The 19,289-nt window shown below is 39.8% G+C and overlaps 1 protein-coding gene across 3 annotated transcripts in view; it reads right to left on the reverse strand.

The window, feature by feature from the left end:
* Positions 1 to 19,289, reverse strand: part of col22a1 (collagen, type XXII, alpha 1) — a 52,887-nt gene that overhangs the window by 31,068 nt on the left and 2,530 nt on the right. Inside the window, exons 2-17 of one of the 3 annotated variants that reach the window (XM_068332327.1) lie at positions 18,324 to 18,472; positions 17,656 to 18,222; positions 13,923 to 14,003; positions 7,855 to 7,966; positions 6,632 to 6,755; positions 6,257 to 6,532; positions 6,025 to 6,105; positions 5,583 to 5,699; positions 5,443 to 5,487; positions 5,277 to 5,339; positions 5,004 to 5,042; positions 3,146 to 3,199; positions 2,990 to 3,043; positions 2,842 to 2,895; positions 722 to 775; positions 594 to 638 (exon numbers count right to left, since the gene is read on the reverse strand). In XM_068332327.1, the coding sequence (XP_068188428.1) occupies positions 594 to 638; positions 722 to 775; positions 2,842 to 2,895; positions 2,990 to 3,043; positions 3,146 to 3,199; positions 5,004 to 5,042; positions 5,277 to 5,339; positions 5,443 to 5,487; positions 5,583 to 5,699; positions 6,025 to 6,105; positions 6,257 to 6,532; positions 6,632 to 6,755; positions 7,855 to 7,966; positions 13,923 to 14,003; positions 17,656 to 18,222; positions 18,324 to 18,414 (1,857 nt within the window). In that variant the 5' untranslated portion in view covers positions 18,415 to 18,472. The remainder of the gene's footprint in view (positions 1 to 593; positions 639 to 721; positions 776 to 2,841; positions 2,896 to 2,989; positions 3,044 to 3,145; positions 3,200 to 5,003; positions 5,043 to 5,276; positions 5,340 to 5,442; positions 5,488 to 5,582; positions 5,700 to 6,024; positions 6,106 to 6,256; positions 6,533 to 6,631; positions 6,756 to 7,854; positions 7,967 to 13,922; positions 14,004 to 17,655; positions 18,223 to 18,323; positions 18,473 to 19,289) is intronic. The other 2 variants (XM_068332328.1, XM_068332329.1) reach the window with 2 other exon arrangements.

Here is a 19,289-nt window from a genome sequence, read left to right on the forward strand (position 1 = left end):
TGGTATGAATTTGAAAGTTGACATATCACCATGATACAGAAATATGTGCTTCTGCTCCTTAAATTGTGCTGCTATAATTATTCAATACCCTGAAATAAAAAAAACATCTTGACGAATTGAATTATATTGGAAGTTGTTGTGATGCAAGGGGACAACCTTTCACTGATACATCAGCAGCCTAAAAAGTATGATCACATCCCTGTGGTGGCTAAAAGAGGAAGGTATCAGCGATTTCAGACATCAACAAATCTTTGGTGGGTCTGAATAAGCTGCATTACAGCCAAACGCCTACACAGAGTCCCAGACAGGAAGTGTGGTGAGTCAATCAAGGAGGCCACATCTGTTTGCACAATTACACCCCGCAGTACTCAGTCCCTCTGAGAAGAATGGTCTCTCTCAGAAGTCTACCTTTTATTCAAGATCTGAAGCATGAACTCTGCTCAGCTACAAATTCAATCTAACATTATTGGTCAAATCCCAGAGCATGCTGGAAAAAACATGAAAAGTAAATAAGTCCCTCAGCAACAGCTACTCAACTGAAACTGTTCAGTGAGATGAAGCCTCGGTGTTGCAGGCTTGTCATTGTTACTCACTCTGGATCCTGGAGCTCCTTTTTCACCATTTACACCCGATTCGCCCTAAAGCAGAAGACCATGGCCTGGTTTTAAAACAAGAACTTTTTAATGTTCTGTACTTTATTTCAAATGAAGATTCCACTCACCATGGTGCCCTTTGGACCTTTTATGCCTTGCAATCCTGCATCTCCTTGTATTCCCTATATCATACAAATGGAAAATTCTATTAGTGCAAGTTATTGACTCTCCCAAAGTGTCACGACCACTGAGTCAGCATTGTACAGCAGGCCAACTGGCATGCTTCTGTGTCAGAGCTGAATAGCATAGCATTTCACTGACCAATAAAGAAACCTGAACCCCCTCCAGGAACAAAAACCAGTTGACTGTGACAAGACCAGAGAGTCATATTGACCTATGACCTCTCTTTTACTCATTTAGTTCTGTAAAGAATGAAACAAATACACCCTCTTGCAACCATTTCCAATTTTCTTTTACAATAAGTTGACCTTTTTATGCAGTTCTCTGTCGGAATTCTTCTAAATACTGAACATATCCAATTTTCTTTAACTGTAAATGTTGACTTGTTATTTGCAGCCATACCTTTGTCATGATCTCATGTAAATTGTTTAACAGCTTGTGATCAAGGAATGCACAGGAAAGCAATGTTTTAACCAGATTAGTTTGAAGTATTGTTTAATGAATTCTGGAAGTAGCATGATTATTGTGTCATCCGGCTTCTGTTCGGCACCCTAGAGTACAAAAAAGTCTCGTAATCTATGCAGAGTTAGTTGATGATTATAACTGTAACCATCACAAAGAAATACAAAACAGAATTTTAAAAAAGTTCCTGTTGTAACCCACATTTAAATGCTGACTTTTCTGTGGATGCTGCTCCGCTCATTGTTCCAAGGTTTACCAAAAAGCTTCATTCGATAGGATGGAGATTATGAACTGTCATTGATGAGTTCTTGAGTTTATTCATTCTACTGCCATCATTTCATCCATTGATGTTTTATATTCCTTGTAAAAATATGTTTTTCTTTTCTGTAGCAAACCTGGTTTGACAAAGTGCTATAAACAAAATCCTAGAATGTATTTAATGACAGGTGGATCAGATAATTCAGTAATGTGAGGAATGACTCATTCAATGGGCCTTTTTCACCAAAAACATTTTAGCATCTCAGAGGGGAAGAGAACAGTAAAAATAACATCAATAATTCCATTTGGCTTGATGTCACGCTGCCACTGCTGAAGTAACCGATAGCCCTGGTGATTTTTTAAGATTCTGCGGCTGTGATATGTGAAAGTATTTCTTTTGTCTTCCTGGTTTAATCTGTTATATTCAGGATATATTCACTTTACTGTGTGTGTCACCAGGTATTCTTATTTTTTAAGTATTTGAGAGCAGAAAAACTCAACAAAAAACAATACACTTGCATGCTATTATACTGCTAACAGTGAAAATTAAAATGGTAGCAAATGATTGATTACGTAAGTGAAAAATAATTTGTCATTGTTTTCTCAAGCAGAGTTTTTGGGTGTCAGAGCAGTTCCCATGCAGGAATTCACCCATTTGATTGAAAAGCTTCCAAAATGAATAATTTAACTTAAAGTATATGTTTATAAGTATATTCATACATTTTATTTTGAATTTGAACTTTCATTTTGTTGATTCCTCCTGTTTTTGATGATTCTTGTATAGAGCTTAGTGAGTAAACATGTGCACTAACTCTATTATAGAGTTAGACAGATTAGTCTAAGAGAGCCAACATATGTAAAGAAAACATTTTAGTTGTTTTGTGCCAAGGTCATTTCACTTGATACCTAGATGTTAGAGTTATTTTCCAGGTAAAAAATGGAGCTAAGAGGCAGCATTTTCTGTCTTTCAAATGCAATTACGTATAGCTCCTTGTGAGAAACATTTGCATCAAAAGGGGGCGATCAATTACTCCGGTCCAGAACGACAAGCCTGTCCTTTGGAAAAGTCTGAGCCAGCTCATCTGCCTTACTCCACTCCTTCTCACCAGCTGCCGCCTCATCCAAGGGAAATTCAACAAAGTACCTCCATTAATTCGTGGGAAATCAATAACTGGCTGTGACGTAAATGTCCAGGAATGTGTATGAACTTCCATGTAACACCACCACAAGTCTCAAATCAGTGCCAGATGACTTCATACACATCGACATTATATTAAAATATTTCCAAAGATTTAAAAAAAAATGCATGTGCATTGTATCAAATTTTTGATAAAACAAATTCAGACACCTTTAGTCCGGCTAGGCCTGGCTGTCCTGGAGCACCTGGGAATCCAGCTTCACCCTGTTGGCAAAAAAAAAGCACACGCAAATGAAAACTTTCACAATTTGGAAGGTTTCGCAGACCAAGGTTAAAACTGAAATAGTCTGTGTCTTACTTTATCTCCTATATCTCCAGGTAAACCATCAATCCCTGGCACACCACTCAAACCCTGGTAGATGTTTGGAAACACACAATTAATACCACTATGTAAACTTTATGATGTGACAGAAACGAAAGGCCATCCAACTGTCCAGGTGCATGACTTCCACACCTTCTCTCCCTTTTGTCCAGGAGCACCTGTTAACCCAATGTTGCCGGTGTCTCCCTGCAAAGAGAAAGTGAGGATTTAATGAAACAGTTCTGTAGCACAGAAGCATGCAGGAAGGCCGGTAATGCAGGCAGTGGTGGCGTGTTGTCAGAGAGTCAACCTGGTAGTGTCACAGAATAAGAATTAGTTTTAATTTTAGTGACATGAATTTGATTAATAGAACAACACAGCACAGTGACGTTGATTGGACAAAAGACAGGAATTAACTTAACAAACAGAACACATAGAGCAAGATACACAAAAATAAAAAACTTTTTAAGCAATTGTTCAGGAATAGTATAACAGCATGGTGACCAGGATCCACTATAGCCATGGAGACACTTAAGATGATGTCATATGCTCTGCACAGGAATCCCTTGGAATTCAAAAGCTGAACTGAGCAAACCCTAATGACCATAAAATTACAGAGTACCACAAGGTCTTGCCCACCGCAAGACTTCCCACAGTTTTATAAACCACTTTACAAGAAGAAGGTTGGCCTTTAATTATTTTGAGAACTTATATCACTTTAGTGCACGTCATTGCTCTCATCAGAGAACAGGAGAAAAGGCCACTGCACCACTGTGCCCCTCAGTGAAAAAGAAATTACACATTACGATGCTGCTACATGGGGAATTGCCTGTCGTCATAGATTGAAGATGCAATTAGATGTAATCAAAGCTGGCTAAATTCACGCTCAGCCCATGTGACTAAATGACCAGCATGACCATTCTTAACCACAGCTTGATTTTGGCTGACATCATGGTCTCATATCATCTCTGAGTTTACAATTGATTGCAGTCGTATCTTGGATAGAGTTAAGACGGATGCAGATTTTATTTTTTAAATGTTATATACAGTACTGAATTAATCCTCACAGGGAAATTAGTGGCACACTCTAGTTAGTATACATGCATATATATTAGTGTGTACAGGCCCTGAACACACAAACGGTGCCTGTACGCATGCAGGGGGAGGTAGAACAGCGGGAAGCCCAAATGAGCAGCTTGCAAGGGGGACGGCACCTTGCTCAAGGGCGCTTCGGCAGTGCTCCAGAGGTGAGCTGACACCTCCCACTGTCAGCTCACACTCCGGGTGTTTTGGGGCGGGAGCGGGAATCGAACTGCCGATTTTGAAACATTGGACGACCCGCTCTACTGCCCACTCTACCGTTGAACCACCGCCGCACCGGTGATGATGGTAAGAAATGAAAAAGCAACACAGATTCCCTGTATTAAAGTTTGACTTAATGCAGTTCAGCAAAACCAGCAGGTTTTCAGTGGCACAAACAAAACGATAAATTTAGCTATGACTGGATTCCATTGTTTGTCTGACTGAAATAGTGATGTTAAAATTACAAAGAACAAAATGATTTACTCTAAGTAACCATCCAGAACTATTTAGTAACTAGAATAGATAACACAAGCAAGAGGAGTATGTCTCGTCTTCCACATTTCTTGTGGCAGTTTTAAATATCTCTCTCCAGACAGCTTGAATGATGCGTGCCAAGCTTTTTGTTTCTTTTCACAGCGGGTGCTGCCAGGCTCTACTGAGGCTGTGATTTGATCCGGGTGGGCGTCTGCCTGTGTCTGTGCTCTCTGCTGAACATCATCTGTGGTAACCTGTCCTGTAATTCTGACAATAACAGCTTTGTGCATTTTCCTGGCCACTCCCTGGCATAAAAGACACCAAAAGATGGGGAAAATAGACATATTTTTTAAAGAAATAAATCAGAATACAGGTTGTGTTATCTGCATGCATAGAAATATGTTATGAGGACAAGGGTGCATTCATGTGATGCACATGCAGCGCTTTCACTTACCTTCACACCCCTGTCACCTTTGACAGAGATTACTCTGCCCTGCAAATAATTAATCGATAAGGATCAATTATTATCGAGGCAGGAAGATAAGCAGATGAAGTAGCAGATAAAGGACATGCATGAGAGTATATTTGTATTCAGTAATGTTTAGAAACCATTCTAGTATATCATTACACTGAGTTTAACGTGTTCAGGAGGCTCGATTACCTAGATACTATTTCTCTATTAAACCAAAATTGACACAACAACACACATAAATATAAATTTCCATACAGATTCTCCTTTTACTCCTCTGATTCCCGGTGGTCCAATGGCACCCTTAAAACCAGTATCACCCTAAAAAAATGCACGTTGAACTATAAATATACTTGAATAAACCTCTTTGTAAAATAATGACATAATAGTGATCACACAAAACTCAAACACAGTAGAAGATGACCTTTTCACCCTTAGGACCCGCAACACCGGGTGCTCCGATCTCTCCCTGTGAAAATGAAAATACACAGAAGCCATTGAATGAAGAATTTTCACTCCTGCATGATAGGGAAGGACACATTCTGACAATGTAGGAGGCTTTACCTTCTCTCCTGAAGGGCAGGAACAGTTCACTTGAGGGCCTCTTATTTGCTCCACAACAGTAGGTGTTGGAGTTGGGATCTGCACAGGTGGGGCTTCGGTAACAACCCTTTTAGGGCACTGAAAACAAAATATTTACAGGGGTCTTAAAAATAAAATGAAAGCAACTGTAATTGTCTGAGTTCACAAGACTGAGGTCAGAGTCCGCTCTGACTTAAACATTTTCAGTGAGGTCACACTTATCTATGCTTTAAGTTTTAACACCCATCTCATGCCTATGCAAAAACCAATTCAGGAGGGGAAAAAGTGGCATATAACATTAGAAACAGGTGTGACTATTCCATTCATTCATTAATCTTTCACTAATAAACTGAGGTAAAGAAATTTGAAAAAATAATACATTTACAGTTATCAAGGCTTTTAAAACTGTCTAAAAACAACTCACTGGGCCATTTGGTAGATCACAGCAGGTCTCCAGCTCTGCATGCTTGGAATCACAGTAAATCATCATCCTCTGAAGGTCAAACTGCAGGGACACACATACAGCCGATGTAAGGATCAAGGGAAGAATATAACCTTTAATCATTGCAGCATCTCCAGAGTGAGGATATTAGGAAGCTGACGATGTCGCATTGCAATTCTATTAATGAGTTTTTAAGTACCATATAAATACTCACATCAATTGGTACACTGTCATACAGCCTTTTCCCAATCACTGTCTTCCCCTGAATGTCAATGTCCTCCCTGTCTTCAATGGGTAATGTCTGTATGTGTTTGCAGTCCAGGTACAGAGATACAGATTTGGCATCTACACTGAGGGCAATCTTGTGCCAGTTGCGATCAAACAGATTGTCGACTTCAGGATTCTTGAACACAGTTCTGACAGCATCTTTAGTAAGACCAACAGCGTTGTACTCGACAGCCTTATTCTCACCGTCCAGACGGATGGAAACCTAATGAGTCAGAGGGAAGACAATGTTAATGATAGGCACTGTGAGATATAAGCAGTTAACCGGCACACATTTATTACTATTTCTACTTGGCTGACTCACCTGTGGGATCCCATATTTGTCATAAACTTGCCAGAGGTACCAATCTTCACGTCTTGAGGTTTTCCTAAATTTGAATGTTGTCACAAAGGCATATTCATCGGGCAGCCCTTGAGCAAACACATCTCTGTGGAATAAGACCAGATTGTCACTGTTAATACAAAGTCTGCTTTATTTTCATGCTTTTACCGTACAATAAACACGCTGTTGCTTTGATCTAGATATAACAGCCAAATGAAGAGGTGTCTCCATTTTGCTTTGCAACTGCTATATACACACTTCCTGCTTCCTGAACATTTGACTGTTTGATTATGAACAACAGGAACTACATTTATAACATTTTCAGTAAGAAGTTTGGAATGACATCCTTAAGGGGTCTCTCATTCTGCAGTAAATTTGACTATTGATGCAAAATATATGTTGGAAAAATATTTAAAAATACATTTGATGCATTTGTCATTGTTTTTAGCTACACAACAATAATTTAATGTTGTGTTTTTAATAACTATGTTACTTTTAACAATTTTACTATCTCCTGCCCAGTATGCCATCTGGATCTAAATGTTTTCCTCTCTGACCAATCTCATATGTAATTTACAAAAAATCAGCATCCGCAGAATCAGGCTAGGTTAGTTTAGCATGGACTGGGACAACAGCTTGTCTGGAATCTGCACAGCACAAACATCTGTTGAGCATAGTTCAAAAAACTCCATCCTGTAAAAATAAAACCTGCTTTTATACATGTATTATTATTAAAATTACAGTTTTTTGATTTGTTATGAGTTTTTATTTGTTTTGGGAAACTAATTAATGAACAGAATTCTGTAAAGAATGGAAGCATACGTTAATTTAGTAACGCCATTTTTATTCACGTAGCCAAACATCAGACATCACAATGGCATCAATGATTATGCAATCTGTGCAGTGCATGACAGCGTTTGTCCACAGACTTATGATTTGAATGAGGGAAAAACTGTACAAAAATAATGTTTCTATTGCAATTTTTGTCATTTTGTCCCAACAATAAAGATTTATACATTGAGTTATTGTCAAATCAGACAAAAGCATTCTAAAAATATTTGAACTTTTGAAGAAATAGTGGCAAGGAATCTTTATATTGTATATGTTTAAGCTTTTGTCGGGGCCCTATGGGGTCTATGGCCATTATATCTTGACAAAAATTTAATGTGGAATATCGTTAACAATATAACAATATGATCACTTACTCTGTTTGCTGTACAATAGGCATGGTGCCAAGGCGAACATAAGAACTTTGGGCATCATCTTCTCTAGTTCCCAGAATATCCCTCACATTGAAGTACTCCATCAGGTCGAACCCTGCAGAAGTATGGTGAAACAGCCGGGTGACTCACACACACATGCATAAAGCACACATGCCTCTTAAGGCGTGAGGTTGAGTTATGACTTTGTCAGATTTCTCAGGGTATGCTGGGGTTTATATGGGTCATTCCCACCACACCCTGTGGCCACTGTGTTTGTGGCTTTTATGAGGGAAGACTAAAATCACAGTATTACTGAATAACTGGGGGGAAAAAAATGCAATTTGCTCGCCATTCAGCATTTATTAGATTTAGTGCCAGAAGGCAAAAAATGTTGCTATTGTTGGAGAGGTCCTTGTGTGAGTCTGTGTGTGTTTACATGTGTGTACATTGGCCTGCTGTGTGCAACGTCATGTGGTGTAACCACAGACCATATTTAGGTGCTTTGAACGAACAGTCCCTTGTATAACCAACAAGTGCTGTAGCTATGGTGATGCCAGGATGGGAACTTGAAACAAACCAAATGCTGGCAGTTTCTCCAGCAGATCTCACTGAAAACTGTTGGTGACTTTAAGTGATTCTGACAGCAGACTTCAGTGTGCCAGCAACATGAAGAACACCTAGACATACTCCAGCCTCTTCTCAGTAATAGGGCAAAATCAATGAGATGAGACATTTTTGATGGGACCTTTAAAACAAGTCCTCCAATCTTCCAAAGAGGAAACTGGAGCATTATGATGGTAACCTGAGTCTGGCACAGCTTAGCAGATGTTGTTAGAAATAGTCTAGAAACAGGTGGTAGGAAACACAGGCTACCCCTGTGCCATTAGCCGCAGAGCAAAAAATAACAACCAAAACTGGAGCCACCATAATAGTTTGAAAGACTAAGGGATCAGGCATCCACCACAACTATTTTGTGTGTCTATTTAGGCCAGTAAGTAGCTGGGGATGTAGATACAGCTGGGGATTAACATTGGATTTATCGATCCAAATATCATTAGTATTGATACCAAGTGTGCATAGGTATCGGGTAGATACTAGCCTGGTGAAATTGATCCTTGACTTAAAGTTCTGCTCTTGTTTGGGATGCTACGATTTCAGTAAAGAGGCAACAGCCAGGTCGCTGGACTCGCCACTCCAATATAAGCGCAGAGCATGTAAATGTTGCTCCACCTCCCCCCTCTTGTATTTAGATGTTGCGTCACATGTGTCAAGCAAGTTGCTGGCTCAGGTTCATCAGCACACGGACAGAGAAAATATAACAGAAGAATGTCAGGTGAGGATGAGGATCCCTTTGTGGCTGGATTTTCAAGCTGAAAACAAGACAACAGCAAAATGTGGGATTTGAAGAAAGCTCGTCAAGTATAGTGGAAACACTGCCAATTTATGTTAACGTATAAAAAAAAACATCCAAAGAAAATGTTTAGCAAAAAAGACGGAGAGAGGAGGAGAGAAATCCCTTGGCCCCTGAGACTGTTGCAAGACCCCAAGTCCAGAGGCAGTGGTCAATGGCAGAGGCCTTCCAGCATGGCAGAGAATATCCAGGCAGGTGTTGAAAGTAAGAAGTGAAACTGTTATTTAATACTTTAGCCATCAAAGAGTATAAATTATGCTAAGACTTTGATGCAAACGAAGGTATGCATCGCAAGGAGTCCACTGCTTTCCTCTGCCTGTGTTCAAGTGTTTTCTTCTTCAAGTGGATTGTACTAGATTAATGTATTTTGGGAGGAGTTACTGTCTATGAGGGTCAGAGGAGAACTAGGAATGTACAACCTTATACCTGTTGCGACTGTTGAGCAGGACGCATTGAAAAGGCTAGGTTACTGACTAGGACAAAGGCCAACATGCCCGATGTTAACGTCAAGCTGACCGACTTCTCCTCCACACAAGCAGACCAGGACACGAACACCGCCGGGGGAAAAAAGGTGGATTAATTATTTATTAGAGTGGCAGATGGAGCCACCTGGGACACATGACTATGAAAGCTATGTTTTGTAAATGTGATCTTGAGCTGTTAGCATCAGGCATGTGTTTTCACACCTCATTGTCCTAGCTAACTACAGCCCACCCAGGGGGGACCCTGAGACAGAATATCTGTGACATCGCCTCTGCTCAGACACAGCACCCGTGTCTAACAGATTACTTGAACTTCTGTGTGGACATGATGGTCCCTGTCAAGACAGTCAAATGTTACCCCAACAGTAATCCCCGGTAACCATGGAAGTCAAGGAGGCTTTCAGGCGCAGGAATGAGGAGATGAGGAAGACCCAGGAGGAAGTGAGACTAATGAACACAGAGTGAGCTAATGAACTGAACAGCTTTTTCAATCAGTTCAGCTCCCCCTCTACTCCCTGCTCCTCAACTCTGGGCTCCTCTGATATTCTTATGCATAAGGCAGGTAAGGATGGCCTTATACATACATCCTCTTTTTCTTCTTCCTCTCCCTGTACCCTTGCTACCTCTCCTGAGCCTACTCAAGAAGCTGCTGCTCTGAATGAGCCAACTTCATCCACTCTATTGACTGGACTGCCTACTTTACTGGGTTCACCAGGACCATATGCTAATACCTCAACACTGTGGCACCATCAACACTGAGGAGGCTTCATCCTAGGAAAGTAGCCGGACTAGACAGTCTCCTCAAGACTCCTTTGGACCTGTGCTGCTGAACTGGGAGAATCCTCTTCATGTTGAGCTGTTAGGTTGCTGTTTTTCAACTTATTAAGTGCCTTTAATATGTTCCTATACTTATGTCATTGACAACATAACTTTTCGCCACATGATTTCTCTGTACAAACACGTTAGTCTAGCCAAAACCTATTATTTCAATCAGGATAATTGGCATATCCAAAAGCATTGGAATAATCATAACAATAATTGCAGCTGAGCTGATTTTACCTGTGTAACATTTACCTTCAAAGGCAAACAACACATTTACATGACAACAGCTAAACCATGCAGCTATTTGGCTTATTGTGGAGTCAGGAAAAACATTTTTCAAGTAATATGATCAAAGGATCACCAGTTTTTATTTTTCATTTCTATCTTTGCTAATAAAGAGGAATATTCTGCTGCTTATCAGCTTCATTGAAGGGTTGCTGTGGGAAGCCATGCAGCTGTGAGCTTTGTTGGCCTTGGTCCCATCTGTCACCATGCTTGCGTTGTGCACATTTGCTCACCAGGCTGTTTCTTTGGCTGTTTTGCAGGTCATCTTAACACAGAGCTGTAATTTAGACTGGCAGTGGATAGCATATAATCAACCCAAAAAGTTATTTTGGACAGCCAAAAGCGACCAAAGGGGCAATCTTCGGGAAAAACCAGATGAGTTCACAGACTGGGAAAAGCAAATGCATACAGGCTGTATTCTTTTGATCAGAGCAGATGGTAATATTTTTGCAGAAGATAGTGAGCAAAGAACCGCAAAAACACTCCGCAGCCTCCGGTGTGCTCAGAGCCCCAAGGGGTCAGGCTAGACATCCCATAATAAACATAAGTCTAACTCAAACCACAGTTTTGTCAAATCTCAATCAGTGGTAAATAGCCTTATCATCACTATAATTTAAAATATACATTGGCGGCTGTTATTGTGATGATAAATACTGTTGTCTGGTGCTTCACTGTATGGACAGAAATTCTCTCTGTAGTTAGAGTCTGGAAAAAGTGTTTGAGGATGGGTTGAAGCTATGCCACAGTTACAGACTTACTGCATTCTGGAAAACCACAGACATCTTTGTCATGTCAGGGAAGTCAGACCACTGTTTGATAACATCTTGACCCAACTGAGACCCAATGCAGGGTTAGACTCTTAGATCCCATTATGGGACATCTGCCTGAGCTGCAGGAGAAAAAAAGCAATTATCCTTTAACTTTTTATAACTGTGGGTAAAATGAAAAGTGTTTATCTGGACTCTTAATGTACTGGTTGCCACAGAAAATAAATCATTTCATGGATAAGTACCTCTACTCCATGACAGTTACTAATAATTTAAAATAAATGCTGCTACTAGTAGTAGGTAAGCATAAAGTTTGAGGTTCTGATTTTTGTTTGAACAACAAAAAAGTCATATAATTTTCTACTGGAAGATTTTTTTGTAACATGTGTAATTTAAGAACTGACAACACAGAAAAGGATTCAGTCAAATTACAGTGCTTACGGCACATCTGACACTGTTGTGCATGAGCTTAAGAGAACATCAAAACATTTATTTACCTGAAACCAAACATTTAAACATTTGTTCTAATTTTTTTGAGAAAAAAATAGGTAATGACAAAGTGCTGAGGCGGGATTCGTCCCAGCTGTTGGAAGTGGGACACTCTGGGCGAGATGCTGGTGCACCGCGGAGCTACACAAAAGATAAACAACCACTCATGCACACACTCACACCTCTGGACCACACCTTTGAAACAGACCAACTGGAGATGGGAGGAAGCCAGAGAACTCAGAGAAAACCCACACAGACACAGGGAGGTCACTTTTACTTAAATAATAGAAGTTACTATTGTATGTTGTAAAATAGCTGCAAACTCCAACAGAACTTGCTGTTGCCATTTAACTTCAGGCTATGCCAAGCTCGCACACAGGCCTAAAGCGGCTCCATTTATTTTTCGGGTTGTGAGTAATTCAAAACATAAGGTAACACCAAGCAAGGAATACCTTAGACATTTAATTATAGATCTTGAACCTCTTTGAATTGATGTATTAACCCTTTTTATGTCACGAATTGGACTCCTTCCAACTTGAAATAATGATGTTTGAAGAATTGTCCATTGTGTGGAGTACAGTGTAATTTAATGACTCATGGATGATGAAATTCTTTTTTAAAGACTGGAAGATATGTCTCAAAAATGCTACAAGTCTGGGAGATAAGACATTTTATATTAGTTCAAAGGAGTGAGCACAATATCTGTAATATGTAATCAGTCACACCTTTCAGTTGCCCTGTTTTGTAATACAGATTGATGTCACCATGCAAGTTAAATACTATATGTTATGTCAAACTTTGTGAAACACAGGTCTGAAGCTCCACATAACAGAAATCCAAACAATCGTGCCAGGGCATCTGTTTTTTCTCTTAGTTTGATGGATGTGGGTGGAAGACATAGACAGGAACTCAGATCCCCCAAAAGACACTCCTATAAAAACATCCAACCTCTCTGGATAATCGCTGTTCTGAGTTCTGAGAAACCTTTACAGCAGCTCGGTAGAAGACCAGATCAACAGACCAGCATCAAAAAGTCAGCAGTGTGTTTTCATTCTGAGAAACAAAAAGTTCTTTTGGGGGAATTTGTCCATTCAATTTCTTGGTGGGAATTAGAAGACAAAAACTATGTGTAATAAATATCAAGCAATGACAAGCAGAGATTAGCTCAACATAAAGACAATCATCAAGGAGAAATTAGCCTTGTACACAAAAATAAAAGATAAAATAACTGTATTTTTTGGAGTACATTTTCTTCAGTTTAAATTAAGATATTTATGATAAATATTGATGTTACAGCAAAACGATCTTTGTCAAAAACGAATGCAGCTTTATATGCTTTTTGAATTGATTGCACAAAAAAAAGCAATCAATTCCAAATAATTGATTGCATTACCCATATAACCAGTCTATTGACCAGTTATATGGGAAATGGATGGAGACCAGCAACTGTTTGGGCCCCACGACAAAATACAAACAATTACAAACATTAAAAGTTACTTTCCAGATGGTTGGGGTGATGAAATGGAAGAAGTGGAAACATAATAGGAAAGTCGTATCCAACAGTTTTGGTTTTTTTTTTAACTAAACTGAGTTTTTACAATAACAGCACAAAAAACAATTCCGCCAAAGTCGTGAAGAAAAAACCAAATCAGTTTCGAATCAGGCAGAGAAACAGAAACTGTCTATCCATGTAAAAATAGCTTTATTTTTTCTTTGTCTTTATTCATAAATATTTGGAGATGTTGGAAATGTTTTCAAAAATTAAGAGTAGATTTTTTTCCCAGTGCTGTTAGACATGAAGCACTTTTCACATACCTGGAACCTCTTGAAGGCCGTAACTGGTGCTATTGACCTTAAAGCGATCGGGTTGAACCTTCATGTTTGGACACAGGACATCTGTGAAGGAGAAAGGTAGGTCTGGTAAGCTGGTCTATGTGAAACCCTGCCTTTGGCCTGATATGTGATCTATGGAGCACAGGCAGACAGACTGCCCTCTATCCCTCCTGTCTGATGCATCAGGAGTGGAGAATGAGGATGGAAAAACAGTTTTATATTTCACACGTGCCTCATTAACAGCAGTGACAGCAACAATGCTGTTAAGGTTTTTCAATGGAAGCAGAGATATTTTATCTCTGCCAGGTAGACTACTAAAATATAAAGATGGATCCTTGGTTTGATAGATCTAAACCTCTGCTCACAGAAGTGCTTGACATTTTGAAAAGCATCAGCTCTTCTAAACTACTAGGAAGATACATACTTTTCACTTAAAAGTGGTGACCAGTGTATGTTTGTCTTGTTGCATTGTTTGTGTCTCTCTTTCTTTGTTTTCTAATGCAGACCTCATTAAGAGCAGTTTATCTTGGGGCTGTTCATCCCGCCGCTAGCAGCACATCAGATGAAGGTCAATTTCAAAAGGCTAGTTTAACACTTCGATTCACTAGACTGAGATGTCAATGACTGTTTATAAAATATAGCCTATAATAGCCTTTTTACTGACAACGTGTGGTCAGAATTTTAATTTTTCCTATATTTTTAATTTAGCCCATTGCCTGCCAGCATCCTTATCAGCATCTGATCTATGTTTGAGTGTTACAATAACTTAACAAGCTAAAGGAACGCTTGTCATTTTCATGGTCCATTATTTGCTACTTGCTAACATTTCCTGTCCCTCTGTTTATTTTATCTAACTATCAATAACGCTCTTAGTTGATTGGAGAGATACTGCGATCACTTGCTGCTCATGCTCAAGTTATGATTTACAAAGAGTGTGCTGGCCTCTTGACCAATCAGGATACAGTATTGCGATGGCCCTGTCTTGAAAACCTGACAGACGCATGCAACAGCTTGGTGTGGTCTTGACATCATATTGCAGATCACAATCAACAACAGAACAAGAAATTCTGGAGTTTTTGGCCCTGTTGAGATTTCCTGAGATTGCTTTTTTGTTGTTGTTGTTGTTGTTGTTTTCCTGATACATTCATTTAAATTTTTAGACACTTCATTTCATGTGGTCTATGTCATTTGTATGCAGATAAACTTCAGAGGGTCTGTAAACAGAAGGACAGTATTTCAGTCAGCTCATTACTTAAAGGCATTTAGTGTTAAATCATTTGGCTAAGTTGTATTTCTGTGCCTTACAGAGAATATCTGTAGGCTAATTTTTCTTAATGCTGTGTTGATAATAAAAGCACTAGTTTCATACATTGCTCCAAGGGCATAAGAAGAAATCCCAAACATCTCTAATCAGATGCCTATGTCAAAGTTTTGATTGAAGAAAACCCTGAATTCATCATTCAAAGAAAGTATAATGGTTTCATCAGTTCAATTTGCACTAACTAATGCTGCAAGCAGGTGAAGGCCTAATGGTACGAGATGAAACCTTAGTCTTACAAACACAAATATGGAGTCATCAGTGTTGGTTGATGATTTGTGATCTCTCCCGTGCATTCACTGTAGAATACAAAACTGTCACACCCTTCCAACAATATATACTCATATTGCCAATTGGTTGTGGCAGCAAATGCAATTTCTTGTAAGTCTGTGTTTGATCCATTAAGAAGATAGCTTACTTAAACCTAATATTAACCCAACAATTTGTCTGTGTTGTCATTCTCTGATATTAGGAGTGGTCATAAATGCCAGCACTCTATAGATCACAGATCAACAAAACGTTTTCTGACATGCGATTTTCAAGTGAAAAAAGATGAGTGGCATTTAAAATTTGTGCCACTCACTATGAGCTCTGCTGGTGTTTTGTTTTCATGTTTCATATAATACATGTTAAATGTTGCATTCAGAATCTGTAGCATGCCTAATTGAATGACCCTCATAGTAGTTTTGATTGCAAGCTTTTACGTAAAGTATGTATTGTAAGTTGTGTCATTAACTGATTTACAAATAGCTTATCCTGATTTGTGCCTCTAAACAGTTAAATTTTTTCTCTTTAGTGTTTTTAAAGTGATATTTTAGTCTCGCTGAAGAAACTAGAGAAGGAAGTTATTCCTTATTGTTTATAGAGCCAGCGGGTCTACCAAGAAATAACCATTCTGTAAGTGAAGGTACGTCAGTGTTTTTTTATAGATTCTGTTGTTGCACTGCCATGAGGCTTAGTATGCTAGATAGCTGAGTTGCTCCCTGCACTTGTGGCCCTGAAGCTATAATTTAGGGATATGGCTGTGAGTTAAAATGGAACCAATGTAAAACCTGTCTTTGGAAAGAAATATCTTACTCACGTTATCCTTACAGTCATCAGTCTATCAGGGACAGATTTTTTTAAATGATTGTTACCTGTGTTAACCTACGTAATTATGGTGATTAATTTATTTTTTATTATGTTACAGCTGTTTGACATGAGCTTTCATATCAGTTTTCTTTCAAGAGTGGACAGACATGTAATCATATAGGTGGGTATTAAGTGAGGCCACACATATGTCTGTTGAATCAGTGTAGCACAGAATGAGTAGTGTCCACTTTTAAACCTACAGACTAAAACATAAGATGAAACATGGACACTTGAGTAGCTGTACAGGACCCATTGGAAACATTAGAGCTATAATTTTTGGGTGAAAATAACTCACATCACTCAGTGAGCCAGTTGTTCTGACCACTGATATACTTTGAGACTCACTAGCGGTGATTTTAGAAAGGAAACACTGTGTAAATTTAGTCTTTGGTTAGTGCTACAGTGTTGTGCTCCGATCCTGCATGTGCAGCAGGGCTTATAATAGATTACCTACATTAATGGTTGACAGATTGTGATCTATGGAGTCAAGCAAGTTCATAGTTCAGGAGCAACCCTTCATGTTGCACCAGTAACGTGATATGCTGCCTAAACGAATGAAGGAGTTCTTCACTCTGATTATTTACATCAAGATTGATAGAGAGATCAATTTAATGATGCTCATCTGTTTGCCGAACCTCATAATCATTCCCATTTTTGTATTTAGTGTTTGTGGCCAAGATTTATCATTTTCTTTCTTGTCTGTCTAATTTTAGACAAGAATTTCAAGTGCTGGGGTGCAAAGCATCCATCCTTGAGAAGAGACTCACACACCGATACTTCTCCACACAGCTACTGGACAACATAATGCTATTACTTTAAGGCTAAGCCTTCTTTATCTAATTAATTTGACGAAGTAAGCTACTTTCACTGGACAAAAGTGAAAAAATCCACTGAGGTTCTCTTAAGACAGACTTTCTAGTGCTAAACACCTCGGCAAACCAGCAGCAGTCAAAAAGGCAGTAACACCACAGGAATGTCTTGGTTAGAAAATTGTCGTTTATGAGCCAACTTTTGCAACAACCCCCTTACATGTTCCACATCCAATCACAAAGAAGCCACAACAGCACTGTATGCATGCGCAGCAGCTCTTTTGTGGTTGGGGTGGGGTTTTGTGGTTGGGGTCTTTCTTCCATATTGTGTTTAAAGGATGAAAAAAGGGTCTAATTTGATTAAGTAGATGTTCGGGGTAAGGAAAGATGTGACGCTTCAAACAGAGGGCATGCAGTGTGAGTGATGTGTTGGCACTGAGCCTGACAGCTGACTTACTCTCACAGAGCCTCCTCCTCAGCCTGCCTCTGATCTTGTCAATGGCATTAAAGTCCGTCACATGGAAGACGTGGGCATTCTTTGGCTCGGCTGCAATCTCCTCCAGCTCCACCTTCAGTGCCTCCCCGATGCCCACAGCAAACATCCTTATGCCAGCTTGGGCAGCTGCCTTAGAGGGTTCCAGAACATAATCCTGGCTTCGGCCATCTGTGAGAAGAATGGCCACCCTCTGAATGCCTCTGGCTGTGGGCCTCGCTCCACTCCGCTCTGTGAAGATGTTGCTGGTGGTGTAGCTAATAGCATCCCCAGTCATTGTATTTCCTCCCAGGTAGCGTATGTTACGTGCAGCCCGCTTCACTTCCTCCAGGGTCCTGTATCTACCCAGGTTGAATTCAATGGTAGGTCTGTCACTATAGCGAACAACAGCAACTCTTGTTCTGTCTGGTGCCACATCGAAAGACTCTACAAGGTTCGCCACCCATTGCCTGATCTTCTCAAAATTTTCTTTTCCAACACTGGATGAGGTATCCAGGATAAACGCCAAGTCATAGTGGACGTTTTTACATCCTGTCATAAGTAAATTCAGCAGGATTAAACAATATAAACCAATAACAACCAATAAATAAACTCTACTATGAAATCAGAATATTCAATTTGAATGATCATACCTGCTCTCTGTGCTTCCACTGTTCCATTGGAAAGACTCAAAGCTAGAATAACAAATATCAAGGTGAGCCTGAATCCCAGTCGAAATTCCATCTCAGGCTTGGTTTGGGTCTGCCCTGTTTAAGTTATTACCACCATCAAGATGGTCAAGCTGTGGACAGGGTAACCAAAACATCAAGAACTGACATGTAGCATAATTGAAGGTCATTTGTTGGCATATTAATATGAGTGCTGATTATGTGTAATAACAACCCGTTGCTTAATGGAAAGTTATGCATTGCTATGTCTGAAAATTGAAACCAAATGCATGAAGCAGTTTTTGAATATAACAGGTGTCAGGATGGAAGCTTGAGCATTTTTTTTAATTTGATAATTGTGATATAACCTTGAAGTATACATCGCCCTTGAGAAGAAAGTAAATACCTTGACACCTTAACCAAGATAAAACTGAACTCACAAAATGTCGATCAAGACTCCCTCCAGATCAGGATGATCCATACATTCATGCATTCATTTTTTCTAACCACTTCATCCGCTCGCGCAAGTTGTGGGAGCTGGAGCCTATCCCAGCTCTCTTGGGGTGTGAGGCAGAGGAAAGTCCAAGTGCAATGCTAGTGCACCGCGGAGCCACACAGACACGCAGACAACCACGCACCCACACACTCGCACATACAGATACTTTGAAGCCACCCAATTAACCTGAAGCGCATGTTTTTGTAGGTGGGAGGAAGCCGGAGAACCCACGCAGACACGGGGAGAACATGCAAACCCCGCAGAGAGCGGGAGACGAACCCAGGACCGCCTTGCTGTGCGACGACAGTGCTACCCACTAGGCCACCGTGCCGCCTCAGGGTGATTCTTGAAAGTTAAATCTAAAGCAACTTGATTTCTGTTCATGGTTGATGATGTTTCACCTTTTATCCAGAAGGCTATTTTAATTGTAACTGAATGGCAAGTACACATATTTA

Source organism: Antennarius striatus, chromosome 14 (genome assembly GCF_040054535.1).
Source record: "Antennarius striatus isolate MH-2024 chromosome 14, ASM4005453v1, whole genome shotgun sequence".
Classification (NCBI taxonomy): Eukaryota; Metazoa; Chordata; class Actinopteri; order Lophiiformes; family Antennariidae; genus Antennarius; species Antennarius striatus.